The following is a 25,299-nucleotide window of genomic DNA, read 5'->3' as shown; positions in this document are numbered from 1 at the left end:
ATGTCTAGGTGCTCTTTCGGTGAAATATTCTACTTTTCGATGTAGAGTGTCAGTTTGGATCAAAATCAAACGTCAGTCATTTTCCATTGGTCAAAGTGACGTTTTAAACGCCAAACGAACAGAAAATATTCGAAGTAGTCAGAAAATCGTATATTTTTTCTCAATTCTAATAGAAGAACGTCACTTTGACAGATAGACAGATGGAAAAGACTGGCTTTTGATCCAAACTGACTAAGAGTCAAACCATATCGAAATTTTCTGTCGTGAAGTGACAGTTTTGACATTGACATTTTTGACGTTGTCATTTTTCAAGTCTGAAAAATTTCGTCATAACCTCAATTTAAAACGTCAACTGAACACAAAACTTGTCTTAAAACAATTAATTTTGAATAATATTACAGTATTATCGTAAATATTACAATAGGGATACGATAACACTGTAATATTATTCAAAATTAATTGTTTAAAGACAAGTTTTGTGTTCAGTTCACATTTTCAATTGAGGTTATGACAAAAATTTTCAAATGTCAATAATGACAACATCAAAAATGTCAATGTCAAAACTGTCACTTCACGACAAAAAGTTTCGATGTGGTTTGGCTCTAAACAAATATAGGGCATACATCATGTTCCAGGCTATTTGAAAAGTGACACATTACGAAAGCTGTCAGATAGGTCAAATTTGAACGAATGAATTGAATACGTCAAAAGATTGAGGTTAAACACAACTTAACGAAAAATTATGTAAGGTTACTTGTAAAGGTACAGTTATTTGTACATGATGTATGGGTCTTCTCCATTGTACTGTAAAAACGATTTTTGACAATCCGTAAACGAACGAGAGCATCCACAGAGCCATAACCTCAACGCTTTTCGTCAACAATATTTTTTTGGTTATATCTCTATGGATGACGTTTTGACAGCTGAAGTATCCTTGGAACAGATCTGTTAATGTGGGCAACATTTATTCCAATTAATCCATTTGTTTCAAAAGTTCATCACCCGTATTCCTTCGTAAATTACACAACGTGTGGTTGTTTTAAATTGCATTCAACATTGCGCCCTTTCGTATCATCCTATAACTGAGCGAACGTATTTCACTGCGTATAACTGTCTCTTTCGCTCAAACCTATCCGAAGATCTTAAAATTTATTCATTTCATTCACTTGATCCTTATCAATGAAAAAAAAAATCGTATTTTGTTTCTGTATAAACATGTAGTTTTTTCCTCATGAAAAACCACTCACACATCGAAACGAACACTTATTGAATTAAACATTGGAACAGAGAATAGAATTCCGTATCCAAACAGAAATCAGTCAGCTCTTCAGTTATGCTGTGGTGGTCACTGAAGATACAGCTCGTTGGAAAAATAAATCGACAAGAAATTTTAAGAGACAATTTTATACTTCAGAAAGTGTGTGTTCGGCATTTGATTGTAATTTTGTTGTTTAGTTTTTTTGTTTCGAATTTGATATTTTGATTGAATTTTTACATTTAATTTTTTATGGACGAGAGATGATTGTCGTTCTGCTGCAAGTTTTTTTGTTTGTTTTGTTTTTGTTTTAAATGAAACGTTGAGTTGAGTCACATAATATAACACTAATTTGTTCGATTTGAGCATCTCGTTTTGTATTGTTTATATTTAAAAGAGGCGGTAAACATGCAAAATTATGGTTGACACTTCTTCTATAGACTTATGATTTAAATTTAATTTTTATTGAATTTAAAAATAAAAAAAAAAAACATTTTTTTGAGTACATACTGTCGGTGTCCATTCTAAGTTAACAACACGTTCTTTGGCATAGATACTATAAATGTTGTGCATTATGCAAATAAATAAATAAATTGAATATTATCGCCGTAATATCTACCTACTTCGTATAAATAGTATAAATGTTGTGTCGTTTAAAATATATTTGAAATAATAATAAATAAAGAAAAAAAAAACCGAGAGATAGCATAAAACAAGTTTAATATCAAAAATTTGAATATTATCTATTGTTTGGAAAAATATGTCTAAATATTAAGTACAAACAACAAAAACAGTGGAACGTAATTCAAAGTTAAAAATTCCATGTCCATTTGCCAGTGCTTTTCAAAGTTCAATAACTAAATTTCTATGTGCTTCATATACATATGTGGGCTTCGATAACTTGTTTTGATGATTACGGATTTTGCTGAGCAACATGTCCCGAAGGAAACAGTCAAATCCCAAACCACTATTGAAAAGTATGTAAAATTGTTTCTGATATTTATTTCGATTATCGTTTTTTTATCGTTTTTTTATCGCTATTTATTTCTCCGGTAATCTAGCGTATAGTGTTTCAATAATTACAATCAACTTGAATGATGTATTCGGACGCTTTCATTGTTTTTATTTCAGTTCCAGTATGTTTATCATATATCTTCCGTTTATTTATCGCATCTGATTCGCTTCGAGTTGTTATTATTATTCTGTTACAGACGGCAAGCATATGACCAGTATTGTTATCTGGTCTATTACTTCCATCGATCAAAGCATTTTGAATCTGTTGATTTCGAATCTTGTACTTCAATTTTTTTAACATCCATTTTATAGATAAAGGACCATATTACCCAGAGCTTGTCATTATTTTTGTCGTTGTTATCGATAACAGATGAACAGCCGTATGTGACAGGTTATAAAACCGGCGTGTGTAGCGTTCAAAGTGCAAACACCAACAACATAGCAGTTGATGATGCGAAATTTTGTTAATATTTTGATCAATTTTCTTCACCAAAATACAATTTTCTCCTAGTGAACGTTTAAATTAATGATTTAACCTTATAGAAACTGTCAAACGTCATTCAACGATTTAGTCTGTTACTTATTTTCTCTTTAATATCGGCTAGTGTTTGTTAAAAAAATCTGTTACGTCATTCGCTCATACACAGATTTCACCATAAAAGACTACGCCAAGCCGAAAATATCGCTTATTTTGGTCATTACCCGTTGTTAACCTGTAAGATGGTAACTGATAACAAGATGATCGAATCTTCGTGCTGAAATTTTGTATTTACTGAGAACTGACAATTAAGTCCGTTAATTTGATCTTCATTAACCGTTTGGAAACTTCAACAGTATGGCAACAAAATCAATAAAATCTCTTACTTCTTTTGCGTAAATTATCTAATTGTGACAGTTGGGATCAAAAGTCGGTCTATTCCATCTGCCAAAGTGACGTTTAAAACGTCAAACAAAATTTTTTATGTGAAATTTTCACAAAATCGGTAATTTTTTCTTAATTCTATTCCATTACAATCGCTAAAACGAACTGGGTGGTGCAAAATAACGTATGCACACCAGTTTGATTTAGCGATTGTAATTGCATTGAGGAAAAATAAACGATTTTGTGACCATTTTACATAAAAAATTGGTTTGACGTTTTAAACGTCACATTGACAGATGAAATAGACAGACTTTTGATCCCAACTGTCACAATTGTTGTTTGATACAAAATCTACTACTTCAATATTGTTAACATTCATTTCGGTATGTAAGATAAGAACAGCCGGAGTACATCGCTTATTATTGTCGTTGTTGACAGCAAATGTCTTTCAGTTTCTATAAGGTTGGCGTTGACCAGTTCTAATTCAATCAGGGCCTATTTTTGGTAATTTTTTTGGAAATTTCTACCGAAATTTCCAAAAAATTGCCAAAAATTTCCAAAAACTGAGATCGTCCAAACATCAAATTTTTCCACAATTTCGAACAGTTTAGTGTCTTAGCCTCTAAATGATTTTTTTTGCTTACTGACGCTCTCATCTATCAAATTAATCATACTAGACTTCATTTGAAAGCTGATAGTGTCAAGAATCAACCAAAATCATTGAGGGCCGGCTAAAACACAAGGCTGAACTCATGAGTTGCCGAAACTGTTCGAAATTATGGAAAAATTCGGTTTTTGGACGATCTCAGTTTTTGGAAATTTTTGGCAATTTTTTGGAAATTTTGGTAGAAATTTCTAAAAAAGTTACCAAAAATATGCCCTGAATTCAATATTACAACGCAACTTGTTCCCATTTTATCAACCTTTCGTACCATGATGTCATTTAATCTTTTCCTTCTTTCGTTCAAACTTTTCTTTATTTCGTCTTTGAGTCCTTTACTTCATTAGTTAAAGCTGAATTATCGCTATAAAAGAGATTATTACCCCAGCAATGTCCGATAAACGTTTTTATCAGACCCTCTAGTCATTTATCCCTCTACTGAAAAACTGTTCCTATCGATACATCTGTTCTCGGAAGATAGAATAGCGTATGCACCTCTGTCCAAAATGTTTATTTTGACGATTTGAAAGTTATGTACCGAGCCGAGATATTTTAAATATTTTAGACAGCAGAGGTGTTAGACAGAGGACTATTGAAATTGCAATCAATTATGTATCCTCTCATTGATGGTGCTCCTACAAAGATAACTTGACACTTTTAGGACAATTATGCTAAAGAAAACTGCAAAGAGACGCCAACAAAACATAACTGTTAGTGGGCATTGATTAAAGGCTATAGGAGTCCAGAGATATCTAAACATTTCTTGATTTACTTAGAACTCTACTGTGGAATCAAACCATTACTTAGCGATGACTGTGTTGTCTTCACTGTTCTGGACTTTGTTACCCTCAAATGTGCATGCAAAATTCTACGATAATCAGTTGGAGTTTCGGAGAATATTTGCATTTGAGATAAGAATCTGAAGTGGTGTAGCTTTACGAATTCTATCGAAGAATTTATAAAATCAATCCGCCGGTTAAGCTGTCTGTGAGTACCACAGTTGTTACCGTCTTTTTTCAACCCAACACACAGATTTGATCGTCTTTCTTATGTACACCACCAACAACACAACTCAATAAAATATAATTCGATGTGAGATCATTCGTCTGTGTTTCAAAGCAGCAATATCGCACTTTTTGATTTACTCCATGCAACCAAACTGAAAATGTATTCGAAATTTTATTATCGGATGCGATCATTTTACAAGAAACATGCAATTTCCTTGAATCAACGATTGTTTATTTCGTTCAAAGTAAAGACATTAAAATATATCTTAATTAAACTTGATGAAGAGAAGTGAAAAAAACAAGCAGCGACGACGACGACGAAGAAGAGAAAAGGTATATTTCTTACACGGCAAAAATTTATTTGGATTAAAAGACTTTTTTTTTTCATTTAAGTTCAGTTGCATAATAAAAAGAAAAGAAAAAAAATAACGAAACAAGTCTAAAATACTACTAAACATTTGAACATAAAAATATTTAAAATAAAATCTACTGTACGGCCCAGCACACACATATTTACCATACTCATAGCATTATATACAATGTGAAACAAAAGCATTTCTAATTAGCATATTGTACTCAAGATCTTTATCAAAAGTTGTCGCCTTTTTATAATATGTTTAGTTTATAATGCATTAAACAATGTCACATTTTCGTATAAATATTTCTATTAAAAGTGATTCAAATGTGTTGGTCTTAACTCGTTTCTTGTAGTGTGTGCTATTGAAAAGCTTATGACTTTGAAGAAAGAAAAAAAAATTTTTTGCTTTTATTGAGCTAAAGTTTTTTTTCTCTCGTCAACGATTGAACGAATGAATGGAATAAATTTAAAGTTAGTAGCTACTTTACCACTCTCATTGATCATAAACATAATTTATGGTCGATTAATATTTGAGGTTTGAATTCGAAAAATTTCAATAAATTCCAGTCGCATGCAAGGCGATAATAATGGAAGCAAACAATTAACTGAAAATTGGTTTACGTTCAACGACATTTTTTGGATTGCAAATAATTTAATTTCTGTTTACTACTAGCTAGTCAACTACCACTTTGGTAGTCAACTACCACTTTGGTAGTCAACTACCACTTTGGTAGTGAACTACCACTTTGGTAGTGAACTACCACTTTGGTAGTGAACTACCACTTCGGTAGTGAACTACCACTTTGGTAGTGAACTACCACTTTGGTAGTGAACTACCACTTTGGTAGTGAACTACCACTCTGGTTTATAAATAGACCAGCAGGCCGAATAATTTCATCAGTCGGTGTGCATCTCTCGAGTAAGAAACATCTTTGCTGCTAAATAATTTGGGGTTCCAACTACCAACAACTACCAAACTTTCAAATTGCAATGTCTGCTATGAGCGATCGGTTACCAGATAACTTATGGAAAAGAGACCTAAAAATGAAATATATTTCTCCGCAAGTAGAGGAACGATAATAAGAGAACGTGGGCGATAATAGCTAACTTGAATCACAACAATATAAATATAGCGGTCAATGAACTCAGGAGAAACATTTTTTTTTTGTAAAAATATTTCGAAGTATCACAATCAGTATGAGACACAATTTGCATTAAATAGAAAGACAAACGGACTTTTCATGGACAGCTATCCTTTTTTGACTAGATTATAATTGGGAATCGAATTTGAGCGATTATCTTTACTGGGATGACCGTTAAAATATTGGTAAATTGTACTATTTTTAACGCTCAACCAAAAACTCATGGGGTAAACCGGTTTGTTACGAATCCATTGCCACTAACGAGCACTGAAAGACAGAATCGCTTCACATTAATGTGTGCTTGAAAGCGATAAAAACAGGGGGCTCGTAACTGACCCTTTTCCCCTAACATTCACTAATCACCCACTTACTTACTTACTTAGGCGGGCACTACAACCTACTATTGGTTTTGGCCTCTTCCAGCAATCTTCTCCAATCGGACCTATTCCGCGCCAACGTTCTCCAGTCGCTCACTCTTAGTACTTTTAGATCAGACTCAATTGCGTCTCTTTCGCTCTTGGTCTTCCTGATCTGCGTCTTCCATCGGGATTTGTATTTTGCAGTTTCAGTGACACACGTTCCTCGTTCATTCTTTGTACATGACCGAGCCATCTCAATCGATTGATTTTGATGAATTCGACTATATCAGGCTCCTTGTAAAGCTGATACAGCTCATGGTTGTATCTTCTTCTCCAGTTGCCGTTCACATTGACACCTCCAAAAATTGATCGAAGAATTCTCCTTTCAAAAACCAAAAGTGTCTGTTCGTCACTTTTGTGTCATGCACCAAGCTTCCGATCCATGTGCTACGACTGGTCGAATCAGCGATCTGTACAATTCGCACTTAAGGTTGCGGTTGAGTGTTTTTGACCGAAGACTGTAGTAACTCCTGCGTTACCCTTCTACTCATTTCCTCTCCGATGCTATTATCACTATTGACCAGCGACCCAAGGTAAATAAAGGTGTCGACAGTCTCGAAGTGTTTTCCATTCACCTCCAGCGTATCTCCAATGAAGTTGTCATGTACTTGGTTTTTCTCTCACTGACCTTGAGACCGAACTCAGCACCCCTATCTTCAGTTTTCGCTAAATTCTCTTTAACGATGTCAATATTCCGTCCAATTAAGTCTAGGTCATCAGCATATCCTAACAACTGACTCAACTTTCTGAAGATTGTACCGCTGGTTTCCACGTCGCTCTCTCTCTCTCTTATCACCTTCTCAAGAACAATGTTGAAGAATAGAGCTGCCAGTCCATCGCCTTGTCTAAGTCCTTCCAAGGCTTCAAAGGTATCAGATAGATTGTTTCGAATTCTGGCTCTTGGCTCTCACAGAGTCATTCTAACCAAATGAATAAGTTTTTTGGGGTAGCCAAGTTCCACCATCGCATTCCATAGTTTCCTCCGAAAAACCCTGTCATATGCCGTTTCAAAATCAACAAACAAATAGTGTAGAGCAACATTGAACTCTCTGCATTTCTCCATGATCTGCCTGATGCTAAACAACTGATGTTGTTGAGCGATCGTTGTGGAATCCACCCTGGTATTCGCTAATTACCACCCACTATAAATTCTCCCTTTGAATTGAATTTTATTTGGGAAATGACGTGCAAATAGCAAGGATTACAGTTAGGTGTATGGTGTAAGCACTGAATTGTTTCTAATCTCATTGAAACTGTTACGATCTCACATTTTAGATGTGTTGCACCATAATTATCTATAAGAGCCTGCGGTTCGATTCATATGATAAAAACAAAAACTTTTTGAAAGTTGGCGCCAAGGTTGGCAATATAGCATTCGATTAACACTAATCAAATGGTCTTATCTAGGTGTATTAATAAGTCCATTTCGTTAGAATTGAGAATAGATATTTATAGATCACACCAACTCTCATTTAGATGTGCAGTAAAATTTTGACACAAAGTCTCTTCTCTCCCTATCTCGATAATATTTTGTACTTTAGTGACTGAATAAATACTTCCGATTCTTAGTAGTATGTCTCCTGACCGATGTAGTCGAAAACAAATTAAATTCATCATTATACATCGATTTGAAACAAATTATCACATTCGTCACTCTATACGCAATTTATATACCATACGATCGTGTCAAACTTGTTCTCTTGATCTTTATCAATCAAGTTTTGTGTAAAAAAGTTGGAATTTTGTTGAAATAAAACTTTTATTCCAACCAAAATAAAAATATAAAATTTCTCTCTCTTAGTCTCCTACAAGAAAAAAAAACATTTCGCATTTTATGTGTGGTCGGATGATTGTATGTAATATTTTGGTGAGGTCTTAACCTTAGCTCTGTTTTCGAAATTGCGGAATTATACGTTTGTAACTCACCATTTATGTAGATATTGGGTTATGTTCCCATAATATTTACTATTCATTTGCTGGTGATAGAATGTGTGTGGCTGCGCCGAAATTTTGGTAATAAAATGTTTATGGCGGTTTAGAATTTCTTTTCTTTTCAAATTTTTATGATCGATGATCGGTGACTCTTCAATATCGAATTGAGCGATTAGAATCAATTTCGAGTCGAATATGTTTTCGTGCGCTGAATGACAAGCTTTTGTGGAGTTTTCAACGGAGGCAATAACCTGTTTAAAATATCGGTGTTGAAGTTCTTGTGGCTGAAAATTTACTGTCAATTCGAAACAAGGAAAGATTGTTTTTCTAGCAGAGCCAATTATTTTTTTGGGTCACGTTCATACAGTCTCTTAAGACTTTCTATCACTCCTAAAATATTCTGTTGAAAAACCGCTTATTAAGTTATTCTTGGGAACTGTTCACTTAATAAGTGAACATACTTCCCAAGCAGGTAATCTTGGGAACTGTTCACTTAATAAGTGAACATACTTCCCAAGATTAAATCAAACAAAATGTAGGATTCATAGAATGTTTAACATGTATGTCCCGATCTCGTCTCTTTTATAATATAGAGTCAACCAATTGCGTTCCTCGCTATTTTGTGTATTTCATCCCAATAAGTCCAGGAATCGTAAACTTTGAGCCTTTCATACACGGCAACCATATCTGCAAAAGATGTTTATTGGCCAGAGCAGTACGCTTATTTCTGACTTCGTTGTCTGTAGCAGATGTATAGCCATTTTAACTTTGCTATCAGTTAAAAATGGGGGTATAAACCAAATTCGATCAGTTTGAACGAAGACATTACATGACAATTGACGAGGGATGAAAAGTTGAAACGTCGAGTTGTTGTGTGAACTTGGTTGATCCGAGGCGAAGCTGTGGTCAAGAATCACACGAAAAAGAGACTTTTAAATTTTTTTATTCCCAATTTTACATGCTTTTGAAAGTTAATGGTACATAGTCTTGCTGGGACATTTTTAGACCCGTACGAAGTACTGGGGTCTTATGCGTTTACGCATACGTCCGTAACACGTCGAATTGGACTCCCTGAGTAAGGGGAAACCTATTGTGGTTGTCTAGAGATGCCAAATCAGTGGAAAAAAAATGTCCGTCTGTCCGTCTGCACGATAACTTGAGTAAAACGCATCCGATTTTGAAAATTCTTTTTTTTCCCGTTTGGTAATGTCAAAAGACAGGCTAAGTTCGAAGATGGGTGATTTGGGATCGACCTCTCCGGAGCTGGGGCCCAATAAATGCCTAAGTGTTTTTCGACGATATCTCCGGACAATGAAACGTTACACTTGTACCTGATACGTCAAATAAAAGGTATTTACAATACCGATCGACAAAAAAAAAGTTTATGGAAATTGGATGACCGACTCGTGAGTTAGACCCCTTGGTGTGAAACAGGCACAGGGCGGCAAGCAGTTTTTGCTTGTAAGTCGGCCACATTTCAACATATTTCGTCTGTTTTAGCTTTATTAGATAGGTGTTGACCGTACCAATCAGGGAAAAAAAAAGTTTTTGAAATTATGTTCTCCGCAGCGTGAGCTAGGTCTCTTGGAGTGAGCTCTTATCTGGCTACTCGGCCGTACAGTGAACGTGGAGTATTTTGTCAATATCTCGAGTAAATTTTGACCGAATTTCATGAATTTTTTTTTGTTTGAAAGGTATTAACGAATGTAAAGCGTCGGTAAAATTTCCGGTCTCCTAACAAAATGGCTGCCGGTGGCCATATTGGATTTTAATAAAAGTGATATATCTTGGGAAAAATGGTACTTAGAGTGTTTCTGTTAACATGGAAATAATTTGTTATGTGTGTGGGGTTTCAGGGATTCCATATACGGACATCTATATATACCTATATACAGCTATATTGAGCTATATACAGGCATATAGAGCTATATAATAGCATATTCATCTGTGAAATGTTTATTTATAGGAAAATATAGGTAAATATAGCGGTATATAGCTGTTTAAATTTATGAAAGTTGACTTCGTACGGGGCTGTCTATATTGCCTCCGGCAATTTAATTGTATATGATAACAAGGCAAAGAGTGGATAATGTAAGTGATTTAAAAGGAAGAATAGTTTTTCAGCAGAGAAGAAAATGAAGTAAAAGAAATGAAGAGTTTCACAGTAAAGGCTTTTGATACGAATAGGTGTTTCGTACGGGTCGGCGTTAGCAATGTTTTAGTTGTGAGGTGTGGAGGTTGTATCCTGAGCCGAATGCGAGGAATGCATCATACACGCCTCAATAAAAAATTCCAAATAAGACATTACGGTACTTTGTTGTCTTGTGACCAGAATATGCGAAAAACCGGTTTTGAGCAAGACAGTAATGATGCATTTTCTAACCGCAAGACAACAAATCAATTTTCGAGGCATAGGTGTGTCAGCAAATTTCGACCCTAAGAAAAACCAAATTATTTACGAAATGCGAGGTTATTTGCGGTCAAGTTTAACAACAATTCTTCGTAATAATTAGAACTTATTGTTCCTGTCAACGGAATGACTGTCCTGTCAAATGATTATTATAAAAAACTTAACAAAATTGTTGTGCCAAGTAAATAGTTGCTAATAATTGAGGGTCATATTCCCTTATAATAATTCTCTAACCTGAATAAGATCAACATAAAAATTCGCAATTTTTCTGTTGATTTATTTGCTTAACGTTTAATCTCCTACGAAATTTAATCTGTCATAACATTGTTTTTTAATTAACCGAAATGGCAATATGGCCCAGCTTTCAATAGATTAAGAATTACATACGTAGATATTCGAATTTAAAAAAAAATCAAAACGTGACTCGTCGGTGGCGAATACATGATCACAAAATACAAAGACCAATAATCAGAATTCACATTTGTTTTTATATCCTGTTTAAATATAATTTTTCTTCTACGAAATATGGTTCGTTATAAAACGTCTCTTTGTTTATTAAAAAAATTTTCCCAAAAAAAACCTCAATTATCAGGAACATACACAAAATTATAATCTCTCTTACTTATCAATTCTTTTATAAACTTAAATCTTCTTAACATTCGACCTTTCTTAAATTTTGATCAAAGGAGACCACTTAGCATTAGATAAGATTATCATTTGAATTTTTTTTTTTATTTTAATGGTAAATTCTTTCAGAATAATCTTTTCGAAATATACTTAACGAGATTGTGTGTGGTTTTAAAAATGCTTATATTTATGCAATTCCGAATGATGGAATGAAATTTCAAGTTTTTTTTTTATTTTTCTTTATTATGTTCTGTCGTTATGGGCTGGTTTTATTGTAACTTTGTATTTATTACTAAGATAATTTATTTTTAAAATAAAATATTTAAATATCATCGGTGCTGATAGCGTTTTAAATTATAGTGGATGATAACACACAGAGAGAGAAGAGCATTATGTTGCCAGCAGCATATACTCACTGAAACGTTGATTGAAACTTTGGTTGGTAATCCACTTTTGTTCGTATAATAAACAAAGTTCTGTCTTACCATCAGCGGATTTTATGGTTGAAAATTTCATTTCTGTAATGACAATAATATCCGCTTGATTCTGATGAGGCGACATTACTACACGGTCAATATCGTCAGGAACGATATTATCGTTTTTTAGACGATACTATCGTCTAAAAAACGATATTATCGTCAAAAAAATTTCATCCAGGACGATTTTTTTAAACGATAATATCGTCCTGAAAATATTTTAAAATTTATAATTTTAGACGATATTATCGTCCTGGATGAAATTTTTTTGGACGATAATATCGTTTTTTAGACGATAATATCGTCCTGGATGAAAATATCCGCTGGACGATATTATCGTTATTTTCTTTTTCTGAACAAATTTATCGTTATTTTGGACGATATTATCGTCCTGGGCGATAATTTTTGGGACGATAATATCGTTCTGGACGTATCGTTTTTAATTAATTTATTTTTTTAAATTTGAGACGATAATATCGTCCAGGACGATAATATCGTTTTTAATTTATTTAAAATAAAAATTCTAGACGATAATATCGTCCTGGGCGATATTATCCTTCTGGATGGTTGTTGAAGACGAAACACAAAATCTTGTAGATAAACACCTTTTTATAGACGGCAAATATATATTAAAAATTGGTTCACTTGGTTCCGTAAATTTAAATTTTATAATAGAAAAATTACACAGACTAATTATGAGACGATGCGAGGAAAAAATAATTAACTCCTAAGTTCCGACACCGTTCCGGCGCCCGGCTCGCATTGCGGCCCTCCGCTTCGCTCCGGGGCAATGGGCCGGATCGCTCGGCGTGTTAAAACGCTTTTTATGTACAATCAAAGTTGGTATTCATTACGTAAAAAGATGAATTATTTAGGGACGAACTAAACGCCTTTTTTAAACACTGATGTGTAGGTGATTTCCTCTGACAATTGTTTTTCGATATTTTGGAAGAGAATTCGGTTCTTGCTGCACCTCTGAGTAAGATTGAGTCCTGGACAATATTACCACCCAAAACTAAACGATAATATCGTCCTGGGCGATATTATCGTTTTTTAAACGATAGTATCGTCCTGGACGATATTATCGTTTAAGAAAACGATAGTATCGTCCTGGACGATATTATCGTTTAAGAAAACGATAGTATCGTCCTGGACGATATTATCGTTTAAGAAAACGATAGTATCGTCCTGGACGATATTATCGTTTAAGAAAACGATAGTATCGTCCTGGACGATATTATCGTTTAAGAAAACGATAGTATCGCCCAGGACGATATTATCGTTTTGGACGATATTATCGTACAGAAAACGAAAATATCCATTAGACTTTCTAGAACGGTAATATCGTCCAGAAAACGATAATATCGTTTTTTGAACGATAATATCGACAAGAAAACGATACTATCGTCCAGACAATATTTTAGAATTTTTCAATTTAGACGATATTATCGTCCTGAATAAAATTTTTTTTGCGATAATATCGTTTTTTTGGACGATACTATCGTCTAAAAACGATATTATCGTTTTTTAGACGATAGTATCGTTTTTTAGACGATAGTATCGTTTTTTAGACGATAGTATCGTTTTTTAGACGATAGTATCGTTTTTTAGACGATAGTATCGTTTTTTAGACGATAGTATCGTTTTTTAGACGATAGTATCGTTTTTTAGACGATAGTATCGTTTTTTAGACGATAGTATCGTTTTTTAGACGATAGTATCGTCCAAAAAAACGATAATATCGTTCCTGACGATATTGACGGTGTGGAAATGTCCCGCCACCTTGATTCTGTATAGCGTGACATGCCATAATCGCTAACTATTCACTTCTCTTTCACAAGCAAAAATGTTTGATTCAATAGATATTTACGTCAAAAGGACGGAAAAGTTGAAAAGTCGAGTTTTCGTGTGAATTTTCTTGATCCGAGGCGAATCCGAGGTCAATAACCACGAGAAAATGTGATAATTATGAAAAAAAAATATTTCATTAGTTTTTACAAGCTTCGGTAACTGTCTTTTTGATAAAGGTAGAGTCGAAGGCGAAGCATGAAACTACACTTGCCGAAAAACAGTACCGAAGGAAGTAAAGATGTTTCCGAATTAATGAATTGCGTAGCAGCATCCAATGTATTGGTTTATTGTTTGTCTTGTGCAAAAGTTGATTATTACAATGAAATTTACGTAAAATGAACCGAAAATATTATTCATGTAATCGATGACTTTCGCAGTGAACGAACTGCTGCGTAATGGTCAACTTTCGCATGGGGTAGGCAATAACAGTTATTTACATGCAAAGATGAAAAGTATAAATTCACAGTTTTAGTGTGAAGTTTGTTGATCCGAGGCGAAGCCGATTTCAAATTTTTTTCCGAGTTCTGTAATGCTTTACATGTTTTTCAAAACTTAAACCAATTTTCTGGTTTTCCCTAGGTCGACTCGAAGGGAAACAAAAGCATAAAAAATGAACTCTAAATTAATATTCCATTGGTAGTTTCATTGGTTTTAAAAATGAATCTCAATGCAAAAGTGACATTAATTTCAAAATAAACCTCTTCTAACTCCAACCTCCAAAAATTTTCGATTCGTACTATTCTACCTAGTGTCAATGACTACTTGTAATAATGAGCAACATCTGAAGGGTGTTAAGGAATCTCGCGCCGCGTCATTCACAATAATTCACAAAGTGACATCTTCCTTATACAAAATGTGTCAAAATGTGAATTATTGTGAATGACGCGGCGCGAGATTCCTAGCAACCATCTGAAGTACTTAGTCATGATCAATAATTATTCAGAACAAAAAACCTTCAATTTACAATCCATCTGTTGTATATAACCGACGATATTTTGCCAAATTTTATTTACTTCATCCCCATATATACCACTTACGGTTCAACAATCTCTTATGGCAACGATCAACTTGCACAATAATGTCGTTCTCTCTCTAAAAACGAACCGTTGTTTTTTTGTAATCAATTTGCTTATCAAGAACAAATGAAACAAAACAAAATTCAAAATAATTTTAATTCCTTTTATTATTGAAAACACATTTATAACTCTGACATTAAAACTGATTATGAGCGATTCTTGGATTTCTCAAAAATGTATATTATATGTATATATGGATGGATCTCTTATGGTGTGGTGCGATGGTTGTGTATAAATACATTTTTTTCTCAACTCAGCAACGAAAAGTAAAACATTTGTTGACTTTTTTTGAGAGAAAATCGTTGAATGTAACACGTCGAGTTATTTACATAACAAGAGATGAAAAGGTGAAAAATAGACTTATCGTGAGAATTTTGTGGATCCGAGGCAGAGCCGAGGTCAATAAACACAAGTAAACGAAACTTTTCATCTTTTCATCCCGAGTTCTGTAATGGGAATTTTACATACTTTTGAGCTTGAAGTCAATTTATTTTTCATCCCTAGGGTTGTAATAAGCTTTTTTTGAACCTATGGACATTCAAATGTTTTTTTAGGCTCACGATGTTTATTATCACACTTGCGGCTTCGAATGCAGGGCCTATTATTTGGGAATTAATTCCCAAAATTCCCAAAATTCCCAAAATTCCCAAATATTCTCAAATATTCTCAAATATTCTCAAATATTCCCAAATATTCCCAAATATTCCCAAATATTAAACTGAAGTGAAGAAGTCGTCTGTAGAGACGCAGATGACTTTTCACTCAGGAACTACTCTTTAAATATTTGAACGATCAGTGGATATTATCCTTATAAATATTTTAATACACAAAATGACCTGTTTTAAGCCGATGGAGGAACCCCAAAAGATTTAAGTGTTAAGTGTAATGAAAATAACACTTTGTTCATAAGGAATATGCATTGACATTGCCTAATCACGTCAAGCACATTACGTCCGAGGTTCCAAATTTTTGGGAATATTTGGGAATATTTGGGAATTTTTGGGAATATTTGGGAAGTAGAAGATTGAAGAAATGTATACGATAGAAAATACCTGCTGTAATGTCGCTGGATATTCCTAAGTCACTCGTGAACAGCTACTCTTAGCTTTCTTTTGAATTTCGACTGACCGAAATCAGCGCTATTTTTTCCGGGACTTTCTTATATACTACCACTACAGATAAGAAAGTTCCGAAAAAATGGGGCTGATTTCGGTCAGTCGAAATTCAAAAAAACTCTAAAAAAAACTTCTGATGGATGTCATTAAATGTCAGTGGCATTTAGACACGACTCATAAAGCCTGGTTGATAACAATACAAAAAAAGAAACCTAACATTTTGGCAGAATATATTCAAAAGGATCAATTTTTTGGAATTAATTCCTAAATATTCCCAAAAATTCGCAAATATTTCCAAAAATTCCCAAAATTCCCAAATATTCTCAAATATTCCCAAAATTCCCAAATATTCCCAAATATTTCCAAAAATTCCGAAAATTCCCAAATATTCTCAAATATTCCCAAAATTCCCAAATATTCCCAAATATTCCCAAAATTCCCAAATATTCCCAAAATTCCCAAATATTCCCAAATATTCCCAAATATTCCCAAAATTCCCAAATATTCTCAAATATTCCCAAAATTCCCAAATATTCCCAAAATCGATTCCCAAATAATAGGCCCTGTATCGAATGACACATGTATCACGTCGAGTTGCATAAATAACTATTGTAAATAATAAAGAAATGTGTAAAATCGCGTTCAAATCTTCGACTTTGAAATGTTATAAAAATAATGTGGCAATCGACAACAACATAATAAAGAAATATTATTTTAATTACGCGGCTTGGAAATCTCTTAGATTACAGAAAATTTTCTGTATAAAAATCTGGTTATTTCAGTTATCTATTTTATAAATTGCTTATATTTTAGAATAAATCTCCCGAGGGCATAGACATCGAAGATTTCAACTGTAGACAAAACAATTATTATCATCTTTTTTCCATATATATATACTGTTAATGGAACTTCAGAACTCAGCAAGTTAATGGTCATTTTATTTTTATCAATTTTTATCACACAAAATATTTTTCATTTTCATTTTGAAGGCCTTTTTCGTAAACAAATAATGTCACTTCCACCGGCACCGTCCAATAGGAGCATATTGTTTCTTTATTTTATATTGATCATGAACTAGAAGGCAACCGATGAAGAAGGAAGACGGAAAAAAAAATTTCGAATAAATAAACTAAATGGATAACAAGAGTCTTGAATTTGCTATTAATTTCTGATTTATATTTATGTGAAATTATTGATGATAATGTAAGTGTGAGCGGTATTCACTTTCATGACTCATCGTACTTTACACCACCACCGTTAAATTTGTCATTTCTTCAATAATGTGCCGTTCGTTCAGTTTGCGATATTTTAACTGTAATAGAGAACATGAACATTGCGGTTAGAAATAGACGGTTATGATAAGAAATGTAAAATGTTTCGGCTGACTTTATTCGGAATGAAACGGCTGGTAATTTGGAATTCTCGAAGATTTTCTAAATTTGAAACTAAAACCAAAAGATTTGTTCTGTCGAAAAATATGGCTGTTTCAAAGAGAAATCTACAAAAATTCAAATTTTCTGCTTAACGTCTCGACATTCTTAGGGTTCCCATTTTTCAATTTTGAAAAAGAGGACATTTTTGCATCAAAAAAGAGGACGCCTTGTCATTCAAAAAGAGGACGAAAAGTGAATTTCTGACACGGAATTACAGCAACTGTACATGCTCTTTGTGCAACTATTGTGTAATTTACACCAGTTCATGCTAAAAACAAAAAATTCTGCGTACAATATGCATTGAAATCTTCCTGATATTCTTTTGGATTCCTTCTCAGTGATAACATCCACTCCATATTACTTGAATACAGACTTCGTTTTACCTTATCCTTGCGTGATCTTTGGTATCTCACACAACGCTACGCTGTTCTTGTAAAATGACTAACTTATATTTTAATGTATGAAAAAATGAGGTGGTAAAGAATGCGAGCGGAGCGAGCCAAATTTCTTTTTGTGATGAAGTTTTCGTTGTATTACCGTTCAGAGATTCTCTGACAGAGAAGATTATTAGTTAAATCCGCGCAGCGGAATTTTTCGTTCTTTAGGTATGAGTTGCATTAAATTTACTTAAATAAGAAGAGATGAAACAAGAGGACAAAGACGACGTCTTCTTCAAAAAAGGGATGTTCTTAGAATTTTTGTAAAAAAGAAGAACGAGATGAAAAAAGAGGACATGTCCTCTAAAAAGAGGACGAATGGGAACCCTAGACATTCTACACTTCCCTGGGAGCAGCGGTAAACGATCGGTTTATGAATTGAATTTCCGTCATATTAGTGAAGCTAGTAAAGTTTCTGTTGAACTCCATTCAACACATAGCTTGATGGATTAGATCTGGGAAATAGGATTAAATTTGACAAAGGTAGATTGCGCGATGACCACGCAATTTACCAAAAACATGTCAGGCGCTTTCCTAGAAAACCTTCATCGAGTCATGTGTTGAATAAAATTCAATAGAAGTTACTTATCAAACCAATCGTTTCCCGCAGCTCCCAGTTATATCGAAAACGGCGACAGAAATAGGTAATGGCCCATACTAAGATGATGTTTTTTGTAAGGAATATCAAATCTGATGACGTAAAATATTTTGCATCAATCTGTTGAATGTGTATCAAAAGAAGTGACAATTTCGATAATTATGTTAGGAATATTCTTGTTGCCTTACATGTGAAATTGTAGATCTATTTTGACTCAGAGTCGCCTCATGCACATGCGTGAGAAACATTACGTTTGGAACGGGTATGATGATCAATTTAATAGCAAAGGACCCTTTGCAAATTTGTAGCCTACATTTAGGCGGAAAATCTTTTTTTTTCGGGAAAACCATTAAAACTTGTAAAAATGTGTTACTTTTAAAGGAAAAATTAGTTTGTGGGTCTGCCTATCCCACTTTGCAGATTGTGTAAATTTATGTAATCTGCACAGATTTCTCCAAGTGGGTTAAGTTAAATAACTGTTGGTACAACTGGTAAAACGCAGAACTGCCATTCTACCGTTTTACCTTGTCGATGCTCTCAAACTGTTTAAATATCTCCTCTCCAGTCCTAACCATAAGTTACAGCCATAAAAGTCTATAGGTTTGTGAGGTGACAAAATCACTTCAAACTAAATAATCAAAAAAAACTCAAAGGAGAACTGAATCGTAACCCCATCATCGTTATTCTAAAACTAAAACTTACCGGTCTAATGTTATCTGCAAACCATCATTTTAACGCTCAAGTTGAAGGTTTCAGTGGAACGGTCTTTGTACGTATAGTGAATTATATAGAGGCCATCGTCAAATGTGCGACGTTTGTATTTTTAAACAAAGGTGACAAAAAATTAAAACCAACCAGCGATAAGACGTCATTTGCATTCACTTTAGAATTATTCGACGAACTCTAAGTAATTATTTTCAATTGCTTATCCAATACCGGAAATATAGCAAAGATAGTGTGCAAAAAAAACATTTTTTTTATTATTTTCGAATATATATCGGAATAATGCGGGCGCTATATGTATATAGTGACTTGGTTCGCGTTATAATTTACCTAAAAATATATAATTATTTTATCAATTAGCTGTGTGTACACTTTAAATAGCAAAATGATGAGGTGATGTTTGCCTCTACATTTTTCTTATTAAATGCTACAGTAGATGAGGCGACATAACTACACGGTCAATATCGTCAGGAACGATATTATCGTTTTTTAGACGATAGTATCGTTTTTTTGGACGATAGTATCGTCTAAAAAACGATATTATCGTCCAAAAAAAATTCATCCAGGACGATAATATCGTCTAAAATTATAAATTTTAAAATATTTTCAGGACGATATTATCGTTTTCTTGACGATATTATCGTTTAAAAAAAAACGATAATATCGTTTGTAAACGATAATATCGTTTTTTTGGACGATACTATCGTTTTTTTGATGATACTATCGTCCTGGATGAAAATATCCGCTGGACGATATTATCGTTATTTTCTTTTTCTGAACAAATTTATCGTTATTCTGGACGATATTATCGTCCTGGTCGATAATTTTTGGGACGATAATATCGTTTTTAATTAATTTATTTTTTTTAATTTGAGACGATAATATCGTCCAGGACGATAATATCGTTTTTAATTTATTTAAAATAAAAATTCTAGACGATAATATCGTCCTGGGCGATATTATCGTTCTGGATGGTTGTTGAAGACGAAACACAAAATCTTGTAGATAAACACCTTTTTATAGACGGCAAATATATATTAAAAATTGGTTCATTTGGTTCCGTAAATTTAAATTTTATATAGAAAAATTACACAGACTAATTATGAGACGACGCGAGAAAAAAAAAATTAACTCCTAAGTTCCGACATCGTTCCGGCGCCCGGCTCGCATTGCGGCCCTCCGCTTCGCTCCGGGACAATGGGCCGGATCACTCGGCGTGTTAAAACGCTTTTTATGTACAATCAAAGTTGGTATTCATTTCGTAAAAAGATGAATTATTTAGGGACGAACTAAACGCCTTTTTTAAACACTGATGTGTAGGTGATTTCCTCTGACAATTGTTTTTCGATATTTTGGAAGAGAATTCGGTTCTTGCTGCACCTCTGAGTAAAATTGAGTCCTGGACAATATTACCCACCCAAAACTAAACGATAATATCGTCCTGGGCGATATTATCGTTTTTTTAAACGATAGTATCGTCTTGGACGATATTATCGTTTAAGAAAACGATAGTATCGTCCTGGACGATATTATCGTTTTGGACGATATTATCGTACAGAAAACGAAAATATCCATTAGACTTTCTAGAACGGTAATATCGTCCAGAAAACGATAATATCGTTTTTTGAACGATAATATCGACAAGAAAACGATACTATCGTCCAGACAATATTTTAGAATTTTTCAATTTAGACGATATTATCGTCCTGGATGAAAATGTTTTGGGCGATAATATCGTTTTTTTGGACGATACTATCGTCTAAAAACGATATTATCGTTTTTTAGACGATAGTATCGTTTTTTAGACGATAGTATCGTCCAAAAAAACGATAATATCGTTCCTGACGATATTGACGGTGTGGAAATGTCCCGCCACCGCTACAGTAGACAGACAAATAAGATCGTATATGTGCCGTGCTTCAGCACTCAACTTTATGGTAATATAACTTGTTTCTGAATGACAATTTTTCAAATTGATATAAAAAACTACCTCAGTTTTCCGTACTCAAAAAAAGAAACAAACAAAATATCGATATTGATTGGAGATAGCACACCGAAATGTGTATTAATAATATGGATTCATCGTTTATTAACACTGAATTATATTCGAAAATTGAAAAGGTGTAATCAAATCTTATCACCGCAAATAATCAATAAAAAAAAGGAGAAATAATCGCCTTTTGCAATATTACGCGTTTCTTTATCAGAAAGATATAAATTCCCGATATAAAATGTTATTTATTCTTTTTGAATATCACCGAGATTGGTACCGATAAATCGTTTGATATCGTTCACTGATTGCCCATATTTTTCGGTTTTTAATAGAAAATATTCGTAAGATTATAAAATTCTGTCGATCTTTCTGGTCGTTGTTATCATTCCGAAATGTTATAAGATTATCGTCGCATTATCAACATAGACATAAATTGACATTAATAAATATGAAGAAAAAAAAGAGAATTTCTGTGCTTGTTTGTTTGATTGAATTTTTGGTCATGTTGTCTTGATGTGCACATACATACAACACTTATTGTGTAACAAGTAGCTTTATCTTCGAAATTACCGTTTTCACTTTTGTTATTAACTAAAGTAACGAAAAGACAGAGATAGAGAAAAAACAACGATTAAATCACCTACGACGACGGTCTGCATTATCTTCTGATTTAGAAATATTCTGAGAAATTACGTGATTTCAATTGAGATCACCTTCGACCGTAACAGCTGCGACGTTCACCAAATTGATTTTTAAATGTTGTTCACAAACACAAACTCATTTTTAATTAAAGTAAAAAGTTATTTTAAGAAGACAGAATGCAATCGATTTAACTGAAAAACGGAAGATTACGAGCAGCTTAAACTAGACATTAACTTCAGCTAAAATGAAAGCAAAATAAAATGATCGAGTCTGGTTTTTTGACAATTGACATCCAATTGTCAAAGACCAGACTCGATCATTTTATTTTGCGTTTACCTTCCAAGAAATCCCACAACATATGACACAGTCATACACGACATCCCCTTAATATTTAGATATTTAGTAACGGATGGCAATATTCGAGCGTTGTTTTATATTGGGTTACCAATAAGTTTTGTGTTAGGTTATTGCACAAATGAGTTGTGTTACAAGTGTAACACTACTTCACATCTATCACGAGTAAGTTATGAATGCGAGCACCTACAGGTAGATTTCGTCTTGATTCACGAAAAATTAAAACTCGAGAACGCTCTCACCAATTTCATTCAAATTTAACGTAAAACGGGAACAGCTCGTTGTCGTGACGCCCAAGGCCGTAATGTGTTATTTCTTCGTAATTTACAATCATGACGACAATCCACCGATAGGTTTTCGGATTTGTGGCTCATGAAATAAATCACCATTTGGAGTAGTGAGTTTAGACACGGTGGGGTTGAACAAAAATTAAATGGAGTCGCGATACCACCTCTGATTTTTCTTCATGTTCCGTTTTGAGTTTGAAACTCTTGAATAGTGATATTGGTAGAGGATTCAATGCTCTATTAAACACCGAGAATTTGTCTGAATTGTAAAATATTTGGTAAAATTTTATTTTCAACATCCTCGGCGAAACTTGGACTCCTTTGTAATACACAGGTTGACCCAGTCTGCTGCAAACAAAATGGTGTTTGATACCAGATACCTTTTGTGAGGCTGGTATTCCAAGTGTGGTATCGTTGTAAAGCTTAGACTGCAGGCTGATCTGGCATTATTTTTTTGTTGCAGACAGGTTCAACCTGTATTCAAATTGACTCGTCGGTCTCGCACTGCCATGAGTGCCGGTTCTCCGAAACGGCTGGATGGATCCGCGAAATAAATGTGGTTCCTTATAGTACTCGTGTACCTAAATCATGTTCGGAGCGATAGCGGAGGACTTGACGCAGTCTAACTTCCAAAAAAAGAACGAAGAAATTTTTTTGAGACGCGGCAACTATATATAGGCGCGAATTTAAGTTTCTTTCCTTTGGCCTGTATCACCACAAATCCTATTCTATCTTATTCGCGCTTCAAATACGAGCAAAACGAGCTATCACTCGACTATGTAACTTTAAAATTGCCGGAGATACATCGTTTTGAAGTTGGTCATTTTGATAGAAAATGCACCAAATTAACGTTTTCCAAACAATCAAAATCTTTCAACTTACTCTGTGTATGTTTCTATCTATCTATCTATCTATCGACGGTCGATCTCGCAAACCAGTCAGCCAATCTCCATGAAATTTAGCAGGAGTCTCAGGGTGGGCATAAAAATGAAAATGTGATACGCCATTACCCCAGGAAAAACCAGAATTTTGTTTTATTGGCCTCGAAGTGGTTTCTGAGTGTGGTTTTCGAGGGTCGGGAACGCGTTTTCGGCTGTAGCTTAGCTGTAATGAAACCTACAGAGGCGTGCGACCCATCAAATGAAAGGTATTCGTAACACGATTCGAACAAAAAAATTAATTAAAAAAATCGGGGCAGATTCGTTTCAGCTAGAGTGATTAGAGTGACCAAATTTTGAGCTACTCGAGCGTAGGATGAAAGGACTAATATATTTTTGGGTTATGAGAGATAGAGAATTACTTTCTTCGGCAAAGTCTCAGAGTTTTACGAGTAGAACAGAGGGGCATATGTGAAAAATGTCGAAAGTTGGAAATGGGTGGGTCAATTGGGGTTTTAGAGATATTTCTTGAATGGTGGCAGATAGAGAATTACTTTCTTCGTCAAATTTTCGATTTTCGTCAAATTTTCGATTTTCGTCAAATTTTCGAATTTCGTCAAATTTCGTCAAATTTCGTCAAATTTTCGAAGTTCGTCAAATTTCGTCAAATTTCGTCAAATTTTTGAATTTCGTCAAATTTTCGAATTTCGTCAAATTTTCGAATTTCGTCAAATTTCGTCAAATTTTCGAATTTCGTCAAATTTTGTCAAATTTTCGAATTTTGTCAAATTTTCGATTTTCGTAAAATTTTTGAATTAAAACTGTAAACTGTTATAAAAAGCAGTGTTGACTACACTTCTAAAACGACTGATATCCCAACAAAAATCTCTTCGAGAAAAGTGTGACGCAGTCTTTCAAATACAATTTCTAAAATGAATGATATCGCTAGAGTTGACGCTTTCAGCTTCGTTACGCAAAAATTAAATTTTACACCCAATTAGTTCAAACAAGCTGGCTTAGGTTTTCTCATCATCTGCCAAATAATTTTTACCAAAAAAAAATTTGACTGGAAACAACCAAAATTTTACCAAAAAAATCTGCGTCGCATGTGGCAGATAAATTTTCTTGCTGGTCTGTTCCTGAACATTTGCCACTTTGCGACGCAGATTTTTTTTGGTAAAATTTTGGTTGTTTTCAGTCAAATTTTTTTTGGTAAAAATTATTTGGCAGATGATGAGAAAAACTAAGCCAGCTTGTTTGAACTAAAATTGGGTGTAAAATTTAATTTTTGCGTAACGATGCTGAAAGCGTCAACTCTAGCGATATCATTCATTTTAGAAATTGTACTTCAAAGACTGCGTCACACTTTTCTCGAAGAGATTTTTGTTGGGATAAGAACATGAAGAAAAATCAGAGGTGGTGTTGCGACTCTATTTAAGTTTTGTTCAACCCCACCGTGAAGAGCGGAAATTCTAGTTACCTATTTTCGCAGCAAAGTCGTTTATTTTAAAAACTAAATAGAATATGTTCTTCTGTGTTTTTAGATGAAAAAAAAAATCCCAATTCGGTTACTATAAATTAAATCCTGTCGGAAAAATGTTGCAAACATGTTCATCTAATTGTTTCGTTTGTCGCTTGAATGTTCACTATAAAAGAAAAATTAATTAAATGTTAAGGGATTACGGAAGGGAAGGTTTTTTTAAGTGGAAAAAGAATTTTTATATTAGCAGAGTCAAGATGCTTTATAGT

At 33.9% G+C, this 25,299-nt stretch overlaps 1 protein-coding gene across 1 annotated transcript in view; it reads left to right on the top strand.

Annotated features, from left to right (window-relative positions):
• Positions 1–1,339: 1,339 nt before the first annotated feature.
• Positions 1,340–25,299, top strand: part of LOC119083137 (zinc finger protein ush) — a 109,999-nt gene continuing 86,039 nt past the window's right edge. Inside the window, exon 1 of the mRNA XM_037192776.1 lies at positions 1,340–2,232. Within this exon, the coding sequence (XP_037048671.1) occupies positions 2,190–2,232 (43 nt within the window). The 5' untranslated portion in view covers positions 1,340–2,189. The remainder of the gene's footprint in view (positions 2,233–25,299) is intronic.

Source organism: Bradysia coprophila, unplaced genomic scaffold (assembly GCF_014529535.1).
Source record: "Bradysia coprophila strain Holo2 unplaced genomic scaffold, BU_Bcop_v1 contig_561, whole genome shotgun sequence".
NCBI classification, from domain to species: Eukaryota; Metazoa; Arthropoda; class Insecta; order Diptera; family Sciaridae; genus Bradysia; species Bradysia coprophila.
This window is presented reverse-complemented; position numbering and strand designations above follow the sequence as displayed.